The sequence below is a fragment of the Nyctereutes procyonoides genome, unplaced genomic scaffold (assembly GCF_905146905.1).
Source record: "Nyctereutes procyonoides isolate TBG_1078 unplaced genomic scaffold, NYPRO_anot_genome, whole genome shotgun sequence".
In the NCBI taxonomy this organism is placed as follows: domain Eukaryota; kingdom Metazoa; phylum Chordata; class Mammalia; order Carnivora; family Canidae; genus Nyctereutes; species Nyctereutes procyonoides.
In genome coordinates, this window is record NW_026575140.1 from 2,388,360 (window position 1) to 2,416,215 (window position 27,856).

The 27,856-nt window shown below is 38.3% G+C and overlaps 1 protein-coding gene across 1 annotated transcript in view; it reads right to left on the reverse strand.

The window, feature by feature from the left end:
- CDH8 (cadherin 8) overlaps nt 1–27,856 on the reverse strand; it is a 359,125-nt gene that overhangs the window by 172,437 nt on the left and 158,832 nt on the right. The window contains exon 4 of the mRNA XM_055306104.1: nt 27,480–27,599. Within this exon, the coding sequence (XP_055162079.1) occupies nt 27,480–27,599 (120 nt within the window). The remainder of the gene's footprint in view (nt 1–27,479; nt 27,600–27,856) is intronic.

The window sequence follows — 27,856 nt, forward strand, 5'->3', positions numbered from 1 at the left end:
ACATAGTATGAACAAAAGTAGTAGAGAAGAAAACAATACAAAGGGGGAAAGAGAAGGTAGATGGGAGTGAAGAGGGAGGAAGACAGACAAATTAAAATGGTAATTGGGGGCTTTTCTAGTTGTTTTGGGGGCTTAGCACCGGACTATGGAAGAACTCAGTGTTAATAATTGTCATGTCTTGGGGACCAGAAGCATTTAGGTATGTTAAAAGGTAGTAGAGGAAAGAAAGGTATCCAGATCAGCAAGAAAGAAGTCAAACTTTCACTGTTTGCAGACAACATGATACTGTATGCAGAAAATCCAAAAGACCAAAAAATTGTTAAACCTAATTCATGATTTCAGCAAAGTTGCAGGATATAAAATCAATATGCAGAAATATGTTGCATTTCCATACACCAATAATGAAGCAGCAGAAAAAGAAATCAAGGAATTGATCCCATTCACAACAGCACCAAAACCAGTAAGATACCTAGGAATAAACCCAACCAAAGAGGTAAAAGTTCTGTACTCTGAAAACCATAAAACACTTATGAAAGAAATTGAAGAGGACATAGAGAAGTGGTAAAGCATTCCATGCTCATGGGTTGCAAGACCAATACTATTAAAATGTCTATATTATCTAAAGCGATATGTACTTTTAATGAAATCCCTATCAAAATACCACCAGCATTTTGCAGAGCTAAAAGACCCCAAATAGCCAAAGCAATTCTGAAGAAGAAAAACAAAACTAGAGATTTCAAGCTATATTACAAAGCGTAGTCATCAAGACAGTGTGGTACTGGCACAAAAACAGACACTGATCAATGGAACAGAATAGAGAACCGAGAATTGGACCCACAACTGTTTAGTCAACTAATCTTCAACAAAGCAGGAAAGAATATCCAATGGAAAAATGACAGTCTCTTCAACAACTGGTGTTGGGAAAACTAGACCAGTTTGTTACATATGCATTAAAATAAATTAAAAATGGGTAAAAGACCTAAATGTGAGACAGGAATCCATCAAAATCCTAGGAGAACACAGGCAGAAACCTCTTTGACCTTAGCCACTGCAACTTCTTACTAGACATATTCACTGTAGGGTAGGAAAACAAAAACAAAAATGAACTATTGGGACTTCATCAAAATAAAAAGCTTCTGCACAGTGAAGGAAACGGCAGAACTAAAATTGAGAGAAGATATTTGCAAATGACATATCTGATAAAGGGTTAGTATCCAAAATCTATAAAGAACTTATCAAATATCAAACTCAATACTCAAAAAACAAATAATTCAATTAAGAAATGGGAAGAAGACATGAACAGACACTTTTCCAAAGAAGACATCCAGATGGCCAACAGACACATGAAAAGATGCTCAACATCATTCACTATCAAGGAAATACAAACCAAAACCACAATGAGATACCATCTCACACCTGTCAGAATGGCCAAAATCAACACACAAGAAAACAAGTGTTGGCAAAGATGTGGAGAAAGGGGAACCCTCTTGCACTGCTGGTGGGAATGCGAACTGGTGCAGCCACTCTGGAGGCTTCTCAAAAAGTTAAAAATAGAACCCCCTCTGATCCAGCAATTCCACTACTACGCATTTACCCAAAAGATACAGAAAAAAAGAAAAACAGATTCAAAGGGACACATACACCTCGAAGTTTATAGCAGCATTATCAACAATAGCCAAACTATGGAGAGAGCCCAAAAGTCCATCAACTGATGAATGGATAAAGAGAATGTGGAATGGAAGAATGTTACTTTACCCACCAAAAAGAATGAAATCTTGCCATTTGCACTGACGTAGATGGAGCTAGAGTGTATTATGGTAAGTGAAATAAATAAGTCAGAGAAAGAAAAATGCATATGATCTCACTTATATGTGGAATTGAAGAAAGAAAAGAGACGAATTTATGGGAATAGGGAAAAGGAAAAAAAGAGGGAGAGAGAGAGGGAAACAAACCATAAGAGACTCTTAAAGATAGAGAACAAACTGAGGGTTGATGAAGAAAGGTAGGTGGGGATGGGTTAGGTGAGTCATGCGTATTAAGGAGGGCACTTGTGATGAGCACTGGGTGTTGTACGTTGAGTAATGAATCCCTGAATTCTACTCCAGAAGCCACTATTGCACTGTATGTTAAAATTTTAATTTTAATTTAATTTTGAATTTCAATTTAAAAAAATGACCAAATATTAAAATTTAAATTTAAAATTTAAATTAAAAAAAAGGCCAAATATAAGGTAGCAGAGCCACTAAGTGGGGAAAAGGTGTCAAGATTCAAACTTAAGTCTTTCTGCCTACAGAGCTCAAGGGCTACTCCATACCATCTCAAGGGTCATGCTCAGTGTGCCAAGAGCATGGGCACAACACTTGAGTGAAGGCCGGTGAGGAGAGTGTGTTCTTTAGATTAAAGAACGTAGGGGTTCTCACTGTTTCTCTAGATGTTTTATCCATTTTCATAATTGACATTTATATCTATGAAATGTCTCAGTATATGTTTGTGGTGCAGTGTTCTACTACTTCAGAAATTCCCAGGATTACTCAGAAAAAGGGGTGATACTTATGAACTATGTATCCTAGCTCACACTTCATGAATCGAGGGTGAATTCATGAGACGACAATTGCTTGGATCTACATGCTTCTAGCAATGATGTTCTAGTCATACTTGTTATTTCTGAAACCGCATTATTATTTATTTCTCTTGGGATACACACACGTGTCTGTCTATCTATCTATCTATCTATCTATCTATCTATCATCTATCTATCTATCTATCTATCTATCTATCTATCATCTACAGGGAGGGGGGAGAGAAATGACATCTGATTTTTCCTAATATAATTCAAAGGAAAACAGCTGAAAATCTATTGTCACGTGAATATTGGGGATTCTGAATGTAGTTCAGCAATGAAAATGGATTTACACCAGGTCACACAGACTGTGGCTGAACAGAGACCCACATCTGGGCCTCTAGAATCTTAGTTATGATGTGTTAATAAAGTCATATACTCTCCTTTTGCCAAAAAGAATCTCTACAAAGTACTTAGTGAGACATTTGTCTAATAATCTTCTCCTATGCTATTACAGCATCTTAACATGAATCTGTTTGACAGACATGACTTCTTCACATAGATTTTATATATTAACCTCTGGTTGACCTTCCCCATTTGTGTTTGAAAACTGTTTCTAGAGAACAGCAAGCTTGAAAGCTTTCAATCAGAACACGGAGGATTATTCAAGTGTCTCGATGTGTACAAATTGCGTCCCTGTACGTGAATTTCCTGTCTTGTAGAGCAGTATGTTCTTTGACTAAATAACTATCACTTAATTACCCCACTGTGTGGATCGCAGGCACATCTATACCCATTTCCTTATGGAAGAGCATATAAAATAGCTCTAAGTGAATTAACACTGCTATCCTGTCCCTATATTTTACATGCACTGTGCAGAGTGACCGTAGGGTATGGACTGTCCCTTCTGTTGCTCCTGGATTCTCCTATTAAATAATTCTGCACAGGCCACCACTTACAGCATCAACACATGGCTAGCCAATAAATGATGCTACTCGAATTGCCAATTCTGAGTTACACTGAAATGCTTGCAATTATTCCTATTCAGAATTAAGGTGAAATTTCTTTCCCCCTAAACGAAAACACTTCCAGGGATTCCTCAATCAAGTGGAATTATTTCTGTGAAGAGCATGATGGCACTATTCTTTCCTTAAGCCATAATTCCAATAACTAATTATACGCATAATAAGTATGGGTGGTTTTAAAAGGCAAAGTAAAAGTCGCTAAAAAAAAAAAAACAAACAAACAAAAAATGGATGCTTTCTCCTAGCAATTGAGAACTTAAGCAGATGAGAATGACAGGACAGGGTTGTGGGGCGAATGAAGCACAGGCTTTACAGTTGCCTCCTAGGAAATGGAGCGAGGACTGAGACCTGAGTCTAAATAAAGGGATGCAACTCTTCAACCCAGAACCTCTATCTCTTCATCTGTAAAACAGAAAGAGTAACACCTGGGGGGCTCCCGGGGGGCTCAGCGGTTCAGCGTCTGCCTCTGGCTCAGAGTGTGACCCCAGGGTCCTCGGAGGAGTCCCCATTGGGCTCCCTGCAGGGAGCCTGCTTCTCCCTCCGCCTGTGTCTCCTCCTCTCTGGGTCTCTCATGAGTAAGTGCACTAGAAATAGTAACGCCTAACAGACATTATACGTAATAACATCTAACACTGTTCACAGAGCGAAACAGACACTCAAAACAAAATTTAATTGAGTTGATATGATCCTCAAGGTCCTGATTCGGCTCATGCCCCATTGGAACTTGTGACCTCAGACCTCAGTCAGATCCAGCTGTCGCATGGAACAAGGCCTGGCAATGGAGACCCGCAGGACGGGGCATTGTTAGAGCTCAGGATTTGATCTCAGACCATGGGTTTGATTTCTGGCCACTTCACTTCCAAGCACGGCAAGTAACCGGAGCGACTTCTTAACATCTTTGAGCTCCTTAACATCCAGAGAGCTCAAATGTGATGATGTATTACATCATCACATATGAATGTAATATCTCCTCCGTTACATCTATTATATGTAAATAAATGCTTACCCCATGGTTTTCTGTTGGTGGTGTTTTATTTCCTTAAGATGATTACTGTTGATGGCAAATATTCGGCCAATAATAAAACAGTAATTAACTGATCACTACCGCTACCCCTACTAGAACTACCAGTAATACCACACTGTGGCTGGATGATTATGAGGATTGCTCATACTAAAAATGGCAATGCTTCATATCCCAGTGAGCCTTCTCTGCGCTGGACCCTCCACAGGTACACAGGTGAGGCACAGACACGGGCCTAGTGCAGTGCCTGGCAAAGCAGGCGCACTCGCCGGCACAGCGATCACATCACCATCATCACTTCATCCTAACGCTCCGTGACCATCCTGTTAGGTGACTGGTACAGTCGCCACTAAAACATGAAGAAACGCGAACTTTTGCGGTCTTGGTTAAATTATTTATATTCTGTGAGTTTCAACATGGTTGAGACGGTGATAGACCTCATGCTGCTCTCACCACTCCCCGGTGTGCCAACCTGTCCCCCCCCCCCGCACTTTGGAGGTTCTAGACCACTGATTGCTAACTTCAGAGTCATCTGCTTGGCAAGCCTGCCTGTTGGCTTCAGGTGATACTTAGGGCCGTTCCTCTTTTCATGATCGCTAACTCAGAGATGCTAAACCAACTCCGTGATCCCCCTCGGGATTTCCAGTGACCCGTTAACCCTGATTTGAAGGATCTATACAATTACAGACAGTAAGACTGGCCTGTCGTGAATATTCCCAATTAACTAAATCCTCAAACGCACATTCTTAGACAAATTTCTCATTCATAAACCATGCCTTTGCCCCACGAGGTCACTGCATGTTCACAACAAATGGACGATTTCTAGGTAGGACTGAGGTTCCTACGCATAAAATCAGAACCCAAGACTTCAGGAACATGGGCCAACAATTTGCTTCCATGGCTCTAACACAGGGCCGAGGAGCACAGCAACTTCACCTTTGATTACAAAGGGTGGGTCTTCCTTTAATTATGGTGGCTGCCACAATGGGCAAAAAATGTGCTGAGAACTTGCCTCGGTTCCCTTTAAAGTAAGAATCAGGAACCAGATTGGGCTTCAGAGAAATATTCTAGGGCTTCCTACCACTGCCGCGCGTCTGCTACATTTCCCTTGTCAGCCAAAGGCTCCTTTGAAACACTGAGATGTACAGAGTGAAAAGTGTTCAAGTACCTAGAGGAGTCACATCTGAGAATCACTGAAAATTCTGACAACTGGATTTGTTTAAAATCATTGGAGGGGCACAGATCTCACAACTAACCCTGGATAATCTTCCCACCATTCCTTCTGTGCCTTTCAATCCGAGATTCTCTTTGACCTCTTTGTTGCATTCTGCAAGGTCTGCTTTTGAAATCCTCCCACATCCTTCTTTGGGGATGCGAGCTCTTTCTTCCCAGCGGAGTGACTTCTCTCTCTGCCTTCACATTCTCTCTCAAAATAGAATTCTCCTCCTCCTCCCCTCCAGCGTCTTCTCGAACAACGGTGCTGTGTGATTCTCTCTTAATCAGATCAGCGTCTGTGCAAGAAGCACCATCAGCTCCCTTCCATGGGCATAATACCTTTTCACCCTTGTTTATTATAAGGGGCTTTGTTATTTTTATTTTAAAATTTTCCCCACCCCCCAAAAAAAATTTTCCCCACCCAAAATGATTCGTACTCATGCAGTCAACACCTTTCGGCTCCCATTCATGGACCTAAGAAGGCAGGTGGCACAAAATGCCCTGGGCTCTATTCTGCACAGAAAAGGGAGAAGAAGTCATAGGACAAAATAACAGACAGGGAATAAATCTGTCATTGCACAAGTGTTTCTCCAGGACCTAATATATATCAAATACTGTTTCAGGTACTATGGATACCGCGGAGAAGACAGATAAGCAGGCTGACTTCATAATTCTTGCATTCCAAGTATAAAGGCTGGGGGACGTATTGCAATGTGCAGAGCTGCGCAAGGCAGGGCAACCAGGCTCACAACTCCATGGCTTTCGGGGCCCCAGTCTTTTAATTTGTAAAGCTGGGACAATAAAATTTGTCTTATCGGAAAGAAACCGAAACCGACAGATGTCACCCGCAGGAGCTATTACCAGTGGTCCTCATATACATAGGCCGTATTTTAACTATGATTACCCAGAACATTTGTTGAGTATTGAAATCCAAGTATGATTATCACCTATCATAGAAAGGCAAGCGCAGGGGAACGGATCTCTGCGTCCCTCCAGGACAGACATAATTAGACTTGCATTAACAGGAGGCTGTCTGACCTCCCCAGGAGGCAAGCCAGAGGCAAAACCAGTCAGAGCGGCAAGTGAGGTAGATGCTCTAGTTAGCAGAGTTACCACACGGAGGGTTAATAAGAGCAGGTTTTTATGGATCTATTGTTCCCTTCATGACAGTTGTCACAATACATCAGAACTGTTTCTCCAAATACATTAAGTGGCTCACGATTTTTATTCTCTATATTAAAATAAAAAAAAAGAAAAGCTAACAAATAAGTACGTTTTCTTTTTCCTGCTCTAGATTCTTAACAGTTACATGACACTCCCTCTCCTTCCCTTCCTGGTTATCAATCACTTCTTGTTCTCCGTTTCTTCCTCCTTGTGGCTGTATGTATTCCCTTTAATGACTTTGCTCCAACAAATCTAAGTGAAGATACATAGCATGGGGACACATGCATAAACGAATGGTGAAGTTCCACCTTCTCAACATCTCCATTTCCCACAGTTCGATTCCATTGGCACCCAGTGACGACCTCCTATGTGCCAAGCAGAAGGCTTGGTGAAAGGGCCCGCGCTGAGAGTCTCTACAGAAGATGTACCCACAGTAGGTGAAAGGTGGCTTCTTTCAAGCTCTCAATCAGTTGCTTATGGTCAGTTAAGTAAGAAACACATTTATACGTTTATGTTTTTAATCTTCCAAAAATACAAAGAACGCAAGCCACCGATTCTGAGAAATTTGCCATCGCTACTTGCATGGTGCCATTTTATGCAGTGTTATACTGAATAAAATACCACCTCTAGAAGTAACCTCTGAGTGTGCATCAGTGCAACGTATTTAAGAGAAACCACATGATTCAAAAAACCTTTTTGGACTAGGACACAGGAATAAATTTGTCTTCAAATCTGACATTTATGTTTTAGGTGATTTTGAATAATATTTCACAAGCTTCACTAGATTAACTTATGCAAATGATATAATGAGGCAAAAGCCTCATGTGAGAAAATCAGGAAGATGATAAATAAAGTCAACCTCTCCTTCTTCCTGTATGGTCTTCCATACTTACGCTAACTCTGACACATAGACCAATGGAACAGAATAGAGAATCCAGAAATGAACCCTGAACTTTATGGTCAACTAATATTCGACAAAGGAGGAAAGACGATCCACTGGAAGAAAGACAGTCTCTTCAATAAATGGTGCTGGGAAAATTGGCCATCCACATGCAGAAGAATGAAACTGGACCACTCTCTTGCACCATACACAAAGATAAACTCAAAATGGATGAAAGATTTAAATGTGAGACAAGACTCCATCAAAATCCTAGAGGAGAACACAGGCAACACCCTTTTTGAACTTGGCCACAGTAACTTCTTGCAAGATACATCCACGAAGGCAAAAGAAACAAAAGCAAAAATGAACTATTGGGACTTCATCAAGATAAGAAGCTTTTGCACAGCAAAGGATACAGTCAACAAAACTCAAAGACAACCTACAGAATGGGAGAAGATATTTGCAAATAACATATCAGATAAAGGGCTAGTTTCCAAAATCTATAAAGAACTTATTAAACTCAACACCAAAGAAACAAACAATCCAATCATGAAATGGGCAAAAGACATGAAGAGAAATCTCACAGAGGAAGACATAGACATGGCCAACATGCACATGAGAACATGCTCTGCATCACTTGCCATCAGGGAAATACAAATCAAAACCACAATGAGATACCACCTCACCCCAGTGAGAATGGGGAAAATTAACAAGGCAGGAAACAACAAATGTTGGAGAGGATGCGGAGAAAAGGGAACCCTCTTACACTGTTGGTGGGAATGTGAACTGGTGCAGCCACTCTGGAAAACTGTGTGGAGGTTCCTCAAAGAATTAAAAATAGACCTGCCCTACGACCCAGCAATTGCACTGTTAGGGATTTACCCCGAAGATTCAGATGCAATGAAACGCCGGGGCACCTGCACCCCGATGTTTCTAGCAGCCATGTCCACAATAGCCAAACTGTGGAAGGAGCCTCGGTGCCCATCGAAAGATATTCGAATGGATAAAGAAGATGTGGTTTATGTATACAATGGAATATTACTCAGCCATTAGAAACAACAAATACCCACCATTTGCTTCAACGTGGATGGAACTGGAGGGTATTATGCTGAGTGAAGTAAGTCAATCGGAGAAGGACAAACAGTGTATGTTCTCACTCATTTGGGGAATATGAATAATAGTGAAGGGGAATATAAGGGAAGGGAGAAGAAATGTGTGGGAGATATCAGAAAGGGACACAGAACATAAAGACTTCTAACTCTGGGAAATGAACTAGGGGTGGTGGAAGGGGAGGAGGGCGGGGGGTGGGGGTGAATGGGTGACGGGCACGGAGGGGGACACTTGACGGGATGAGCACTGGGTGTTATTCTGTATGTTGGTAAATTGAACACCAATAAAAATTAATTTATAAAAAAAAAAAAATAAAATAACTCTGAAAAAAAAAATCCAAATTTAACTCTAATTTCTTCACATGCCCACAGCAGGGCAAGAGTAAAGAAGCCATGCCACCAAGCTCCCAGGCCCTTAATTCCTCATCTTTGCAAAACCTTGGATAATGTCATTCAAATCAATGGCCATTGAGAGAGCACCTCTGGGACGCCCGGGTTGCTCAGTGGTTAAGCACCTGCCTTCAGCTCAGGGTGTGATCCCAGGGACCCGGGATCGAGTCCCACATGGGGCTCTCGGCACGGAGCCTGCTTCTCCCTCTGCCTGTGTCTCTGCCTCTTTCTCTCGGTTTCTCATGAATAAATAAATAAAATCTTTTAAAAAAACAGAGAGAGCGAGCGAGCGAGCGAGAGAGAACCTCTAAGGAAATAGGAACTGTCCTAAGATTTGGAGACACAAAGATAAAGGAGAGGTACAGTTCTCTGCACTGGAATAGTTCAAAATCCAAAAGATGAGGCCGGCGTAAGCAAATGCCTATAAAATGCAAATTCATCCTCTCCCATTCTAAACCCTGCTATCCTTTTATGAATTCCTCTATCATAACACTCATTGCACCAAATTTTTTTCAATGTGTTTTTTGTTCTTATTTTAACATCTAACTAGCCAGTCCCTCTGTCATTTTTTACTGAGGCTTTAAGAATCTTCTTTTGTGTAAAAGTATTCCTGCTCTAATCTTTTTTCATTCCAAAATATATACAATGAATTCCTTATTTAATCCCCTGAACACTTTGATAAATACCATAAGACCAGATGGAAGTCATTTCCAGCACAATATCATGTCCCAGGTACACGTGATATGTAGCATGACCATGGGGAAGTCACTTCCTCTCTGTGACCCCCTCTTATAGAAGCGTTTTTGTGATATCTCCATTCAAACGTCACATTATCAGCGAGGCTTCCCTGTCCAGCTTTACAAAATAATCACCACGCTTGGCTGGCATGCCCCTTCTTCCTTATCTGGCTATCAGAGTCTCTGCCCACATGCCTGCCAGTGGGAGCCGGCGATAAACAAATGGACTTGTCTTGTTCACTGATGTCCACCCAGCCCTACAACAGTACCTGACAAGTAGTAGTCTCTCAATACACTTGAATATTTTTCAATAAGTCAATGCATGAATGATTTTTTTCCCCATGTGAACTTGTGAGGAATCCTATTTAAAAGTAAATACATACAAGTAAATGACTATCTGAAGACCTTTTCTGAAGATGTACGGGGGCCTAGTTAGAGCTGATTTTCTCCATTTCATCCTTTCTGTGGTGGAAAATTCTGCACACAGAATGCTCAAAAGCCAGAGCAGTACAGTTCTACTTAACAGGGAGCTGCACGGTGTAATTAATTTATGCCTGTGAAACATTCTGAATACCTTAGGATCAAATTACTGTTGTGCTTATGCTCCCTCTTACATAAATATTTGCTCACGTAAAAATTCAGCACCCTGACATTTATTGTAATGGTTGCAGAGAAGAGTGAGACAAATTGACTCAGAGACAGGTGTTGACAGTCAGCACGAAGGAAGACAGTCCTTTGTCAATGCAGCAACCACGAGCGATGGAAAAAACATGCAGAAACCAGGATGTCACATAAGTGGAGTGGAAACTGGCTCAGAAGATGCCATTTCTCCATCAGTTTCTCAGGGATTTGAACATACACCTGGGCCTCCTGGCCCTGCATTCTAGGGCTCCTCCACCAAGATAATACGGAGGGACTGTGTGTGTGTGTGCGTGTATTAAGCACAAACAGACCTCACTTTACCACCCAAATTCATTCTCAAATCAATGGCCTACATTACCAAAAACCTTTAGTTGGTGTGACATGATATTGATAAATGCAAGATTCTAGGGAGCGGTATTTGGGTTAATGCACTTTAAGAAAAAATCTAGCTATGTCAGGTAAGAGAACTCAACGAGTTCAATGGAAATTGCATTCTGTGCACGCTACAGATGTTGTCTCCATCTGAATCTTGTAAGAGCTCTAAACGTAGCTACACTCATCCATCCTCCTTGAGACATAAAGAATAGGGTCTCAAGGATATGAAATATCTTTGTGATGATTATAAAGTAGTAAATGCTGGAGATGGGAGTCGAACCTAACTCTGACTCCAAAGTTCACACGCAGGACTTCATACACCATGCTGTCTCCCCTGAAACTCTAAACCAGACTGTCACCATCTCGAATCTCTTTTTCTCAGAAACACAGTGACCTTTCAGAGGCTTAGCTTTGTTATAAATAAATGTTTATATGTAACACAGCCTTTGTTTGTCTCTTGGCTTTCTTTCAGCATATTTTTCAGTTACTTTAGATGACAGCCTTCAATAACTATCTTCCAGAGTGTAGGAGGCACGTTACTTTAGAGTTCATATGAAATGTAAATAAGACAAATGCTGTTTTTAAATGTGTTTTCCCCCATTATCTATTTTTAAATGTGATAGAAAGTGATGTCATCTCAGAATAGATTCCGTTGTGACAATTCTAATGTTTTATTACTGCAGTTTGGTGTACCTCGTGGACAGAAAATAGAACACGGTGGTGAGTGAGGTTGCTTCCTTCTGTCTATCACAGACTAACTATAGATAGGTACACACAGTGAGAAAAAGCACACAACCAGTACCACACTTCTAAATATCTTCTTGATACCCGATTATTAACAAATCCTTGTTACCTCAAAAGGGAAAAACATCTTAAAGATAGGACTTTGTGAAGTTATTAGAAGGTGGTTACTAAGATTGCTACTTTGATGTGGAGTTATCTAAACACAAATGATCTGACTAAAGTTATAGAGAGAGTTCCTTGAAGAACTTGCAAGTTCCCGTAAGTTCCTTTTAGAACATTATGGGGCTACTTGTTTGTTTGAGCCCATCTTTGTGAAACTGAGGAACTGAGGGCCAGTGAGGTCTGATCCCAACTCTTTCACTGCTAAACATCCTACCTCTATTATCCAAGGTCTAGTACATAGTGTTTTCTATTATTACTATTTGTGTCTGGGGTTGCTGATTTATACTCTGCTGAGAATGAGAGCAAGGGAATCTAATTTGCATTTTTGTTTCATCATGTAAATATAGTCATTATTATTATTTCCATTTATAGCCCTTGAATGTATTTGTTATTAAATAGCGCAATTAGGCAATCTCAATTCCTGTCTTTAAGAGATCCACAGGTGTCAGAGTGCAAAGGTAAGCTGTTAAAATAGATAATACCACAGCAACATTATTAAAGTTAATGGGATGGAAAAGAAAGTGCCAATAGTACTCTGTCACACACAATAAAATTTTACTGCTCATGGAAGCTACTTTTAAAGAAACCTTCCAGACGTTAAATAAATAAATAAATAAATAAATAAATAAATAAATAAATAAATAATCTAATTATGGCTATGCTTATATTTACCAAGCAGTTCAACCCTGTTAACCTTATGAACACTAAAATCACTAATTTACTGGATTCCATATTGCTGCTCCTTGTGGTCATATAAAACAGCCTGGCTCATAGTAAAAGAATCACATATAAGATTTTGAATGGGAAATTACGCATAATCACAAATTATGAAGTGACTCTAGTATAACTCCTAAACCATTAAAAAAGTTTTATCTTCACTTTATTTGTGTAGCCACATGCTCCTTAGCCGCTGTCTATGAGAACTCAAAACTTGTGTCTTTTTCACTTGACCTAAGCACAGTTAAATTAGAGACATACGAATTTGAAAAATCCATTTGCTCTATAAATATCGACTAAACCTGAAGTAGAAATATCCATTTATTTCCTACTTATAGCCACAAATGTTTCTGACTGCAAGGGAATAAAGGCCACCACTTATAATCAAAGCTCCTTCTGAATCAGGGCTTTGCCCCAAGTGGAAAGTCCCCCCGATTTTAAAGACTGTTTCTCTTGAGACTATTTTTTGCAAGCAACTCTATTTAAGACTCCCTTATCCAATAGTTCAGAACCACCCATAGTAATATTCATCTGAACCAATTATTCTCATGATTCAAGAATATTATTTTTTCTACTTTCCTTTCATGAAATTCAGCCCAATCTTTCAAATTACTACAGCAACAATAATAAATCAACCATCTCATTCCCTTACATGTTTTTTTTCATGACACTTTGGACAATAAATAAGAAAATATCCAATTGATGTATTTATAACATAATTATTTATGTTGACATCTCTCTAGTTGTTCCATAAGCTCCATGAAATCAGGGGCATGTCTACCTCATACATCATTTTGTCCCCGAGAGTGGAGGTGATCAATAAATATTTATTTACTGAATTTAAAATAAATGATAATTTAAAAGAGGGCATTAAACTGTTTATAGTCTCTCTCTCTTATTTTTCTTTCTTTCTTTTTTTTTTTCCTGAACACAAAGACTTTTCATCAGTCCTCACCCCACCTACCAACCTTAACTCTATTAGGAGATAGATAGCTTAATGTAGCAGAGCTGAGATCAGGCAGATGAGGTCAGGAAATCAGCTCTGACTTTTACAATCTGGGTATCTTCCAGAAATTAATTTGCCTAGAGCTCTCATTTCCTTTACGTAAAGTAAGGATCCTATCACCCACTTCACATGGTTGGTTACTAAGACAGCTATGAGAAATGGCATATACTAGATGATCAATAAATGGTACTTACCTTCTGTTTGATATTCTGAACAGGCTATAATGTCCAGAGTTATGTGCCACTATAATGAGTTAAAGATCACTGTTTCTGGAAGGGGAGACACAAATTATCTAAAAAAGGTACACTGGTGTTGTGGTATATGCTTAGGGAGGACCCATGGGAACACCTTTTGTTCCTGGTCTGTTATCAGCAATGCCATACTGACTTACTTACTGCTATCCTTCCATAAAAACACCAGATTGTATATGTGTATATATACTATATATATTATAGTATATATATATACACACTTCTGATATAAGGGCTGTCAAAAGTACTCTTCTTGGATATTAATTAATCTCTGATATTCTTAGATAAACCATCCTCTCCCATAAGATCCATGCAAATGCAGTTTTGTCTTTCTTCACCAAGTTATTATGAACTAGTCCAAATAAAACCCAAAGCTCTATTTCAAAGGACAGAAAGGATATCACCATAGAGATAAAGATTACAATTTAATTCTTTAGGGACATGGTACATAGTAAGCTGGGGAAAATCCTTGATCCTAGTGGATCTGCTGAAGTTGAATGGATGCCACTGGGAATAAGCATTTGCCTCCGCTTCCACTTAAACCCATCCCAAAGCACCCAGTGTGACAGCAGATGTTACATGTTGTGGAGTCTGTGTGGTTCATAGTCTTTCTGTTCACTACGCACATTCAAAGACCTTGCTTTCTCTAAAAATGCATCCCTTCAACCTCAGTTACAGTCAGCACTGAACAGCTCTCTCTGAACTTAAAAACTGTCCAAAAGTGTAAATAACATGACATAGCACTACTTTTAATTTATCCAAATATATTTAATTGTTCTATGCCATTGAGGTAGAGGGATTATTTTTAGTAATCATAAAACAATTAATCTGACCACAACACTTACTCAACCTGCTTTATCTCCCACAGGAGATTCCAAGCAGGAAAAATAAATGATTGTTAGGTTAGTATATGCAAGCAGCCAGCTGTCATGCTCACTGGGATATTAGGATTTAATCAGCAGTGAAACTGGGGAGGGATATGATTTTGTTGGGAATACTATCTATGCATATTGAGTAGATTAGAATAATGATCTATTAGATATTTAAAATTAAATTTTGTCATTATCAACACAGTGAGGTTTATTTTTTTTAAGATTTTATTTTTTTATTCATGAGAGATACGCAGAGAAAGGCAGAGACACAGGCAGAGGGAGAAGCAGGCTCCCTGTGGGGAGCCCGATGTGGGACTCGATCCTGGGACTCTGGGATCACAACCTGAGCCGAAGGTAGATGCTCAAACCCTGAGCCACTCAGGAATCTCAACACTGTGAGATTTAAAGTTAAGTACAGGGGCAGCCCGGGTGGCTCAGTGGTTTAGCGTTGCTTCAGTCAGGGCGTGATCCTGGAGACCCAGATTGAGTCCCACGTTGGGCTCCCTGCATGGGGCCTGCTTCTCCTCTCCCTGTGTCTCTGCCTCTCTCTCTCTCTCTCTCTGTTTCTCATGAATAAATAAATAAAATCTTTTAAAAAAATAAAAAAAATAAAGTTAGGTACAGGTGGAATTACACACTTTAATTTATTCATCCATTCATTTGTTCCACAAATATTTATTGTGAGCTTTATGTACCACTTTACCTGTCTGATTTTGCCATATCATCAAACCTCAAAAATCCCCATAATCCTCATCTTTAATAATTTATCTTAGAATAGCCACATTACATGATATAGGAATTAAATAAGACAATAAAGACACCAGAACAAAGTCTGCTGTTGCCTAGAATCTCTATGTATCCACTAGTGGCTCTTCTACCTGAAATGTAAGAAATATAAGAAAGGCAACTAACTGTTTTTCTCCATCCTCTCTTTTGGCCTAAAACAAGCAGACTCACACACTGATATGTTTCCTCCCCTCTTTAGTTGCTCCGAATGTGTGTGTGTGTGTGTGTGTGCATGTGTGTGTGCACTATGTTTGAAAAGAGATGTCTCTCTGCGTGTATTCTTTCCTCCAAAATTATAGAAATCTATGCACTTCACTGTCAAAGAAAGCATAAACTGAAGGCAGATATCCCCCCAGGTGAGAGAATCACTCTGTGGCTCCTGTCCAAATCCTCCTGTCTTCTGGCTTCAGGCCTGACTTCTCCAGGGAGAGCCTGCATCCTTCCAGGAGACTTAGAAGAGACTCCACGTGTTACGTAAGAAGCCATCCTTGCCCACTGCTCCTTCCCCACTACTGGCCACCCACGTCACGGGGAAGCCTAATCTAGGGTGCTCTGGAATTTAAAAGCAAGTCAGTTGTGTGATGGGTGGAGCTGCCTCAGCCCTTGGCCAGCACTTAAGAAGAGGTCTTTATCCCCTATGATGTAACTTGCCTAGGTAATTGGTCACATCAGCATTCCTCCTCTCCGTAGCACTCCGAACTTGAAGTCAAACGTTCAACTCCAAATCCAGCAGGGCTTTTAAAATTTTATGTATACTTTTTTAAAATTTAAATTCAGTTAATTAACATGTATTTTATTATCACTTTCAGAAATCCAGCAGTTTTAATAGAAATGTGACTTGTATTCAATATTGCTGACCTACTTTTCTATCTACCTGCCATTAATGCAAACAAACACTTTGGGTTATTCTAAGTGGAAATGTCCTATCAAAAAAGAAATCATACTTTGCCTGATTCCATAAAAATAAAAAATAATAATTATTAAAGATATTCTTTTGCAAAGATCAAAAGCACAGTACGGAATATATGCTTCCTGCATCCCCCCAATATTATGAATGGCTGGAAAAAGCATTTATATCAGTGTTTTTTAGGACTGGATACCTCGTCCCAAGAGGTGATAGTACCCAACCAAATTCACACAGAATATTAATGGGTGCTTCCATTTTTAAATTCTAGTCTAAATTTATTTTATACAAAATAACCTCTTAAAGGGAAAACAAAAACAAAACTTCTGATATCACTGAGTAAATGGAAACTATTTCTCAATATGACCCCAATGTCTTTTTTTTTTCCTGTGACCACTATCCTTTTGATTGTCTCTTGCTGTAAGGCTTTATTTAACTGTTTCCCCACCTCACACCGATCACTCATTAAAGTGCCCATTTAAACATGGCCTTTGGTGCCATGACCTTTTAAAAGGCTCCCTTGTTCTTCTCTTTCTACGTGTTTGCTTTGCTGGCATTTCACTCCATCCCTTAACAAAAATTCTGGCATGTGTTCTATGTCACCACATCATGTAAGTTGCCCACCCATATGTATCTCCTTTTAGGATCTATCATATACAACAGTGTGCCCCTGATGCCAAGAACATGACTTGTCAGTGTTGACACTGACTAAATACATTTTTTATAAGTTTAGCAACTTTTTAAATTTAATTCAATTTCAATTAATTAATATATAGTATATTATTAGTTTCAGAGGTAGAGGTCAGTAGATTCATCAGTTGTATATAATGCCCAGTGCTCATTACATCACCCAGTTACCCCATCCCCTCACCCTACTCCCCTCCAGAAACCTTGTTTGTTTTCTACAGTTTAGAGTCTCTTATGGTTTGTCTCTCTCTCTGATTTCATCTTACTTTATTTATCCTTCCCTTCCCCTGTTATCTGGTTTTGTTTCTTAAATTCCACAGATGAACAAAATCCTATGGCAATTTTCTTCCTCTGACTGACTTATTTCATTTAGCATAATACCCTCTAGTTCCATCCAGGTCATTTCATATGGTAAGATTTCATTTTTGATGCCTGAGTAATATTCCATTGATTGATGTGAATTACAAAGACATTCTCACTTATCGATGCATATCATAGCATTGTTGGTCTGCCTGAATTTATCTGAATATTTCTTCTCAAAGATCTTCACTAATAATATTCTTTAGCCAGACCCCTTGGCAGTGAAAATGGTAATCCATGCAATACTGTTAAAAAAAAAAAAAACAAGATCCTGTGTGTTATGCAATTTATCACTTTGACTCAGAATACATAAAAATGACTCAATTCCATGAAGGCATTCCATGAAGACCTCCCATGTATTACTGTGATTTTTCTAAAAGAGAACAATTCATTACATGGATTTTTTTTCCCAAAGAGTATTTTTTCCTTAGATCAATTTACAGGGTCTACTGAGACAAATGCTATTTGCATCCAGTGAAGAACGATGTTCTGAGTTTCAAAAAAAAGGTCAATGAATTAAGTTAGTTTGTTTTCAAGCAGGTCATTTTTCATACTCTTTCTTGCTTGGAGCAAAGTTTAGACTGTCCTGCAACTTTATCCTGGTTTCTGTAGATAATTAAGCATTTATTATTCACTTGCCTTGTGTTTCATTTAGACTTTCCATCTTCAATCACTTGGGATGGAAGGCAACTGTTTCCTCACGGCTGTCCTCAAATTAGTGCTTTTAAAATAAATGCCACATCTCTCCCTGTCTGTGCCCAAGATGACACAAGCAAACATATGGTATTGGGGTGGCATGAAGGGGAAAATAACAACCAAAAATGTATTTATAGAATACAAATAAGCCTCCTTTTTAGTCTTTTAAAGCTATACATAAAAAAATGAAAATTCATTTTACCATTACTAAGGCTTACATCTTCTCTCACACCAAACCACCTCCTATGTCTAGGTATAAAGTATACGTGGACCTGCTTCAAAGTTTTAAAAGTCCCTTTCTAAACCAATGAGAGCCAGGGATCAGCTACACTACTGGGAAGTCAATTTGGGGTATAGGAGACGGTTGAAAAATTGAAACTTGATATTAGACAGATTCACTTTGAATCTTGCTTCAGGCACTTCGTGTAAGAAATATATCAATTCTGACCCTCTGTTCTCTCATAAGTAAAACTGAGACGGCGTGAGAAACTAACTCAAAATATTGTGTGCAGTAAATTAAAAGAAATTTGATAATGCACCCAAACCCAGTCAATGCCAAGAACATAATAAGTATTCAATAAATGAGGGGTGGTTTTTTGTTTATATTTTTGGTGTTATAACTTGACAAGGAGTTTTATTTATAGATGGAGAAAGCATTTTGCCTTACACTCTCTCTGGAACAGAGTTCTGTCATTTGCAGAGTGGGGACAGAAATTCTTCCCTCTACAGTTTGGTTTAGTGTTTTGTCAAACCTAGAAAAGTGTAGAAACACAAAAATATTTTCCTTTTGCTGCTGTTGTTATTATTATTATCATCACACTGACCTCTGGAACAAGAAGATATGTTAATAACCATTCCTTCCTTGTGCAGTGGCCCATTAGCTTTTCTATCTCAACATATGATCTAGAACTAAATCTGAGCAAGAGTTTGTCACAGTCTCAAGGCTCATTTTTGCAAGTACAAGAATAGCATTGTGTTGGCTAGACACTTAAGACATAGCATGAGACTTGGAAATGGCATGAATTTTAGCTCTAAGTGAATCTCACCAACAACCACCACAAAACTCCATCTAAGGTTACAGCAGGGTTATTCTCACCACAGGAACAAACAGAAGAAATACAGAGTGGAAATTAAGCTGTATTCCCTACCTGGTTCATCAAACATCTCTAGGAGTTATGGCAAGTTTTTGCTTTCCCTCTACTAATCCATTCCTCCCTTCCCCCTTCCTTTGCTTTTCTTTTCCTTCTTGTCTTCACATTTAAAAGACTTATTGAAGGACTGCTAGGTGCCCAAAATTCTGCGATGCATAGGATTGTAAAGGGAACAAACCTGACAAGCTCCATTCCATGGACTATCCATTCTAGCATTAGAACATAAAAATATAAACAAGTCAATATGCAAGATAATTGCTGACTATGATAAGCTCAAAGGAGATAATAAGCAGAACAAATGGCAAATCTCTCTGTAATCTTAAGTTTATATTTGAAACAAGAGAAGGAACTCTCCCTGAGGTAGAGATTGATGTGTTATGGCAACAGAAAATAATTCTATTAAGTTGAAATGTAACAAGTAAGAGGATGGAAGAACTTATCTGTTCCAAAGTCCAGAGCTGTTCTTAGCATTCTTGTGAGGATAAAATAAGACACATATGGGATTTTTTTTTGTCTCCTATGCTCTGGTTTCTTTTTATTAAAAATATTCTAGTATCAAGAACTTGATGACAGTTGCCAATGAGCAATCTTCTTTATAAATATCATAAATATGTTCAAGTCCCATAGCCTGCTGAGAGAATGTTTACTGTCACAATATTGATCATTATAGCTACAAGTCTGGCTCTTACTGTTAAGGCCAAAATGCTGATATAAAATGGAACTGAGGACAGCCCCAGATGGGTTCGCTGATAAATTCTACTAAACACTTAATAAAGAAATTATACCAATTCTCTACAATCTCTTGTAGAGGACAAAGGCCAAGGAAATGCTGCCTAGATCATTTTATGAGGCCACCATAACTCTAAAACAAAAATCAGATGACATTCCAAGAAACAGTAACTAGAGACACAGATGCAAAATCTTCTAAACAATATTAGCGATTGAATCCAAAAAAAAAAAAAAAAAGACTATGAGAAGAGTTAGGTGTCATGATCAAGTGAGATTTATCCCAGATATGCCAAGCATATCCAAAAACCGATTAATGAAATTCATCACCCTGACAGATTAAAAAAGAGAAGTCAGATGGTCATATCAGCAGATGAAGAAACAGCATTTAACAAAATCTAACCACCCATTCATGATTTAAAACTCATAATAAATAGAAATAGAAGAAGAGTACTGGATGGCTCAGTTAGTTAGTGTTGGGCTCTTGGTCTCTTCTCAGGTGATCTCGGGATCATGAGATCTAGCCCCCCATTGGGTCCTGCACTTAGCATGGAGTCTACTTGGTACACTCTCTCCCTCTCCCTTTGCCCTTTCCCTCCGCTTGCTCTCTCTCTCTCTCTCTCTCTAAAATAAATAAATAAATCTTAAAAAAAATAGAATTAGAAGAGAACTTCTTCAATTCCATAAAGAATCTACTAAAACCCAACAACTGATATTATATATAAAGGTGATAAATGTGAGCTTCCTTACTGAGATCAGATCCAAAACATGATCTTCACTGTCCTTGTTTCTACTCACCATTTCTTTTCAAAATAATATTGGAAGTCCTTACTAATACAACAAGGAAAGGAAATAAAAGGTTCGATATGACATAAAACTCTTTGTTCACAGATGGCATGATCATCTATGTGGAAAGTCCAAACGAATTGACAGAAATAATAACAACAACAACACCTTCTAGAAATTATAAGCAAATGAAGCAAGATTGTAGGATACAAAGTCAATGCTTTCCTAAATAACAATGATATATTTGAAATGAAAAATGCTTTCCCTTTAAATTAGTAACCCCAAAAATGAAATACTTAAATATAAATCTAACAAATATGTACAAGATCTACATGAGAAAAATTGCAAACTTCTGATGAATGAAATAAAAGAATAACAAGGATGACTGGGTGGCTCAGTGGCTGAGCATCTTCCTTTGGTTCAAGTTGTGATCTCAGGGTCCTGGGATTGAGTCCTACATTGGGATTCCCACAGGGAGCCTGCTTCTCCCTCTGCCTATGTCTCTGCCTCTCTCTGTGTCTCTCATGAATAAATAAATAAAATCTTAAAAAAAAAGAAAGAAGAAATAAAAGAATAAGTAAATGGAGGGATATTCCATGTTCATGGATAGGAAGACTCAATAACATCTGGACGTCAGTTCTCCCCAGATTGATCCATAGACTCAATGCAATCCCAATCAAAACACTGGCAAATTATTTTATGGATATCAACAAACTGATCCCAAAGTTTTATAGAGACATAAAAGATCCAGAATAGCCAACACAATACTGAAGGAGAACAAATTAGAAAGATTTATGCTTCCTGACTTCAAGACTTACCACAGAGCTACAGTAATCATGACAGCATGATATTGGTGAAAAAAAAAATAAGAGAGACAAAAAGACCAGTGAAACTGAATAGAGAGCCCATAATGGAATCACATAAATCAGATCAACTGATTTTTGACAAAGGAGCAAAGAAAGGCAAGGCGGTAGAGCATAGGTAATGTCTTCAACAAAGGATGCTAAATATCCATATGCAAAAACAAAACAGAACAAAATGGAATCTAAACATGGAAATTACATCCTTCACAAATATTAACTCAAAATGGATCACAGACCTAAATGTAAAACAAGGAACTATAGAACTCCTAGGACATAGGAGAAAATCTGCATGACCTTGCATTTGGCAATGACTTTTTAGATTAATGGCAGAGGCACAATCCATGAACAGACTGATAAGTGAGACTTGATTAAACCTTAAAATCCTGCTGGGTAAAAGGTACTACATTTCAGTGAATGAAAAGATAAACCACATAATTGGAGAAAATGTTTGCAAAAGACATATCTGGTAAAGGACTGTTATCTAAAATACTGAGGAGCTCTAAAAACTAAACAATAAGAAAACAAAGGAACTAATTTAAAAAAAAAGTGTCAAAGACCTGAACAGACACCTCGCCAAAGAAGACATAGAGACGACAAATAAGCTTATAACAAGATTCATTACATCATATGCCATCAGGGAAATGCAAATTAAAACAATGAGGTACAACCACACACTTATTAGGATGGCCAAAATCTGGACAAATTCAGGTGAGGAACTTCCATTCACTGTTGACTGCAATGCAAAATGCTCCAGACACTTTGAGAGAGAGAGTGGCAGTTTCTTATAAAACTAAATATACCCTCACCATACAATCCCACAATTGCACTCCTTGGTGTTTATAAAAACTTCTGTCCTCACAAAAACCTGCACATGGATGTTTATAGCAACTTTATTCATAATTTCCAAAACTTGGAAGTGACTACGATGTCCTAGAGTAGGTGAATGGATGAATAAACTGTGATATATCCAGACAAGGGATATGGTTTAACCCTTAAAAGAAGTAAGTGATCAAGTCATGAAAAGACATGGTGGACCCTTAAATATATATCATTAAGTGAAAGAAAGGAATCAAAGAAAACTACAGGGATCCCTGGGTGGCGCAGCGGTTTGGCGCCTGCCTTTGGCCCAGGGCGCGATCCTGGAGACCCGGGATCGAATCCCACGTCGGGCTCCCGGTGCATGGAGCCTGCTTCTCCCTCTGCCTGTGTCTCTGCCTCTCTCTCTCTCTCTCTCTCTCTCTGTGACTATCATAAATAAATAAAAATTAAAAAAAAAAGAAAACTACATATTCTATGATGCCAACTAAATGATGTTATGAAGCAAAACTGTGGATGCAATAAAAAGATCAGTAGTTACCAGGGGTTGTTGGGGTATGGGAGAAATGAACCGAAAGAGCCCAGAGGAGTTTTAGAGCAGTAAAAATACCCACGTATGATATTATAATGACATATATCCTTACACATGTCTAAACCTGTATAATGTACAATGACATCAAGAGTGAACTCTAAGGCAAACTGTGGATTTGGAGTGATTCCTATATGCCAATGTAGGTTCATTCTTGGTAAATTGTGTACCACGCTGGTGAAGGCCACTGGTAATGGGGGAGGCTCTGCATTTGTGGGGCAAGACATCTATGAGAAATCTCTGTAGTCCCCTCTTATATTCTAAACCAAATACTGCTCTAAAAAATTCAAGTCATAAAAAAATTTGAGAACTTAAAGAGAAACAATCTTTCAAAATTATTACCAAAATATAAGTTTCACTATCCTGGTTCTTTTAATGATAATAATAACAACCAAAACAAGGAACTGAGGAATGATCCCACCTCACTAGAAATGCGTATTGGTATTTAAGCCAACATTTTCTGACTGAGTTATTTTATGTCACTTGCTCAACACACGGACATACCAACCACAAAGAGGAGCACTTGCAGGCACCCTCTTAGAGGTAGACAGGTCTTTGTAAGGACTCTGTGCTCGCTCCTGAAATTTGCTTTATTTTGCTAGAATTTAAGTTCCTAGGTCAAAATTAGTGGACATTCTTAGTGGTTCTGATATATAGCCTTCAAATTCTTTCAATAAATGTACTTATTAATACTCTTAACTACCAGATTTTGACAAAGTAATTTACCAACACCTACTAATCCTACATGTTAGTGTCTCAAACATCACATTTGCTGACTTGATAGGGCAAAAATGTATTTACTCTTTTGTGTTTGCCACATGTTGTGACAGCCACAGAGACCCACTGTGCTTGGGGTTTCAAATAATTTGCCTAGGTGCGCAGTTAGTTAACATCTCCCAGCTGAATCATCTTTAGGATTAGTTTTACTGTTCAAGTAGAGGACCACTCTCCCCAGGCACATTGGACCCAATGGCTGAGCATGGCATGACGGCATTAAACCCTGGCTATGCACGTAACGTATGGGACATCTTTTAAGAGAAATCTTTGCTCTAGGGATCCCCATAAGTTTGGCCAAGATGTCACTGCATTGCCTTATCCTGCTTCCTCTCCTCTAAACTTGCATGGGTATCAGATCTGCATCACAGTATGGTGCTTCATGCCTCTTATGGACGGGTTATGTCCTTCCCAAAATTCATATGTTGAAATACAATCCCCAACGTGATGGCAGTTGGGGGAAGTGGCTTTAACAGGCAATGTGATCATGAGAGTAAATCTCTTAAAAACAGTATTAGTGCTCACATTCAAAGAAGCCAGTGAGCTAGCTCAGTCTCTTTCCACGCGACCCAAGAAGTCAGCCCTCTGCACCCTGGAGTCAGGCCGTCACTGGAATTCTACAACACAGGCACCCTGATCTCAGACTTCCAGCCTCAAGAACTGGTAGAAACGAATTGCTGTTTCTTGTAAGCCACCCAGTTTACGGTATTTTGTTATAGCAGCCAGAACTAAGACAGTGCCTCTTTTATCCTTTATAGTCCCTAAATGCTAAGCCACCTGTTCTCCTAACCCTGTCTCAATGCCTTCCAGAGGACACAGTAACTGATACACATCTTTTGGCCACCAGAAAATATATTTACTTTCCATTTGCTTACAAAATAAAAAACCCAAATGCTCAATGGTCTTTGCACTTTTTTTTTCTCCTGTACTTTCTTAATGTAAAAATTTTAGAAAGTGCTCTTAATCTGTTTCTGCATAACACTTATGCAGAACACTTAGAAACACACACACACACATTCATACCAGTCTCAAAAAAAAAAAATTAAAAAGAGAGGCCTCACAGAGTCAAATTTAGATTCTATAGGAACGACTTATACTCTGCTTTCATCTGAACACACTCAAGTGTAACTGTGTAGGCATTCACACACAAATATTTATATTTCACTTTTACATATTTATATTGCAACAAAAGAATTTAGGGTGACTACTGATTACTAAATTTTCCTCTATTTCCTTCAGCATTGTGTCTGCTTTAATTAAAAATCTCAACTTCACTCACCCAATATTTATTAAACAATTACTACATATATTCTTCGAGTATCATTTCTCCCCACTACATTTCCTACAGCAGTATCAGAATAAACCTTCTAAAATATAAACCAGGTAATTTTGTAACTTTCAAATCAGAAATGATAAAGCTAAAATAAATGTATGTTGAGACAGACACTTATTATGCTGGGCAAAAATGCAAATATTAAATGTTGCTGACATTTGATTAAGCAAATGGCAATAGATGTCAATGAGACTTAAAAGTAGCCAAATCCTCTGGCTTAGTGGGGGTTTTTTATTATCTATACCTCATGGCAATATATTCTCGATATATAAATAATTTAAATGGTATCACCATGCTTCCTTGTGCTTATGTTGAAAGCAAAACTCTGTCTTCCAAAATGGCTTGTGAGATACTTGCAGGCTGACATTAGCCTTTGTGAATTTTTCCCCTTATATTTAATTCAATGCCTGGCACACAGTGAATGATGAATGAATTTTTGCTGGATTACAGTGGGCCTGGTGAACAAAAAGATCCAAGTGAACAAATAGGCAAGGAGCAAAGGAGAGAATGATTTAAGTCCACTTAAGCAGTCAACAATTTCTGTTTTACAGGAGCCCCTATGCCATAGTTATTACCTAGGGAAAGTGAAGTACAAAGATGGCTTTGAAATTAAGGACCTGGGTATGAGTCTCAGTTCTGTTTCCAACTCTGTCACTGTGACGTTGGCCAAAAGAACATCAGAACATCTCCAGGCATTCTTTCTGTTCTTTCTTTCTTTCTTTCTTTCTTTCTTTCTTTCTTTCTTTCTCTTTTTCTTTCTTTCTTTCTTCTTTCTTTTCTTTTCTTTTCTTTTTCTTCTTTCCTTCTTCTTCTCTTTCTCTTTCCCTCTCTTTTTCTCTCCCTCCCTCCTTTTCTCCCTCCCTCCCTTTCAGCTGACTACCTTCTCTGCCACTTCCTCTAGGGTCATCAAGGAGCCCAAATGAGATGAAGTTTATGACAGATTTCCTTCTTCACTGAAGACGAATATGTAATTATGCCCCTAATTAATGTGTTTTTGAAGAGTTCTTTCCTGTTCCTAAATCTAAATTCAATTTTAAGCCATGACCTATTTATATATAAATGCACTTTTTCTCACTTTTAAATGCATGAGAATTTTACTCTTTGAATTAAAAAAAAAAGCAAAGAGAGGCTTTAAATTTTTAATTTAATTAATAATTGACTTAATGGTAAGACATGGAAATTTATCTGAATAATACTGAAAACTCATGAATTGAAGAAATTACATGTATATATAGCTGTATACTGAATCTTTCAATTTGAAAATTTTGACACAATTAAGACACAAAATATTCACACAAAGGATAATGTTATTTGTAGTATTTTTTTATATGTGCTACAAAAAAAAATCCCATAGGATTATAAAAAGTCTGATACAGTGGACTTATTCTCTTAATGTATTGTCAAAATCAAACAATAGGGAGATATATCTTCATTTGCAAAAACTATAATTTATGGAGTTATTTTTCTAATCAGTTAAAAAAAAGTTTTGTTTTTTAAAATACCTTAATGATTTCTAAAGTCTGTACCACCAGGCTCAGGATACTGTCTGGGTTTAATACTACTACTGCTACTGCTACTATCTTCATGAAGAACTCTAATGGGCAGATATCAATATCCTGATTTATAAATAAGGAATCTAATAGCACAAATAATAATATCTACCTACTGGGTAATTACCACATGCCACGCACTATATATAGCTGATGTTTATTACTTGACTTGATCTTCATCATGACATTAGTAAGTAGATTCCATTCCCACTCCATTAAAAAAGATTTATAAGTGTTTCCTGCCAAACATCACACAACCAATAAGCACCTGACTTTATTCTTCATTCTGATAGTTGAGTGTGCCTGATGTATAAGCACATTCCCCCCACCACCCCAGGATGAGAAATGGTGCCAGGCCATCTGTTAAATAGGTGATATTCTACAAAGGGTCTGCAATTTGTTTTAATCAGTATCAAAATGATTGTTGGACTTGCCGTGTAGTACATACTGCACAGAAATAACACATTCAAATATTATTGATACAGGCAGCGAAGTACTTAACCATAACATTTCATAATCCAAATCCCAAGAAAAGTGTTTCCCTGAAGCAATAACATGGTAATAGAATTCAAAATTTAGGCCACAAACCTGTCTCAGGCTCAATGGAAAAATAAGGCTGCCCTTCCAAGATACTATAAACCAACTTTGCACTGTTTCCATAAACTGGGTCGTCAGCATCTGTAGCTGTTACATTAGTGACAGACGTACCTAAAAAAGGGGGGGGGCAGAAAATAAAAAAAAAAAGAAAAAGAGGGAGAGAAAAAGATAATAATTAACACATTATTCTTTGCCAACAGCTAAATTTTGCCAAGCATATCATACAGAAATCCATGTGTGGGAATAAAGAAAAAAAGAGAAATCTCTTCAAAAATATGGAGATAAAAATATGGAGATAAACTACTCTGTCATAACTTCAGATATATCCAAGTCTTTTAAAAGAAGAGTACTGCTAGGTTGGAGTACCA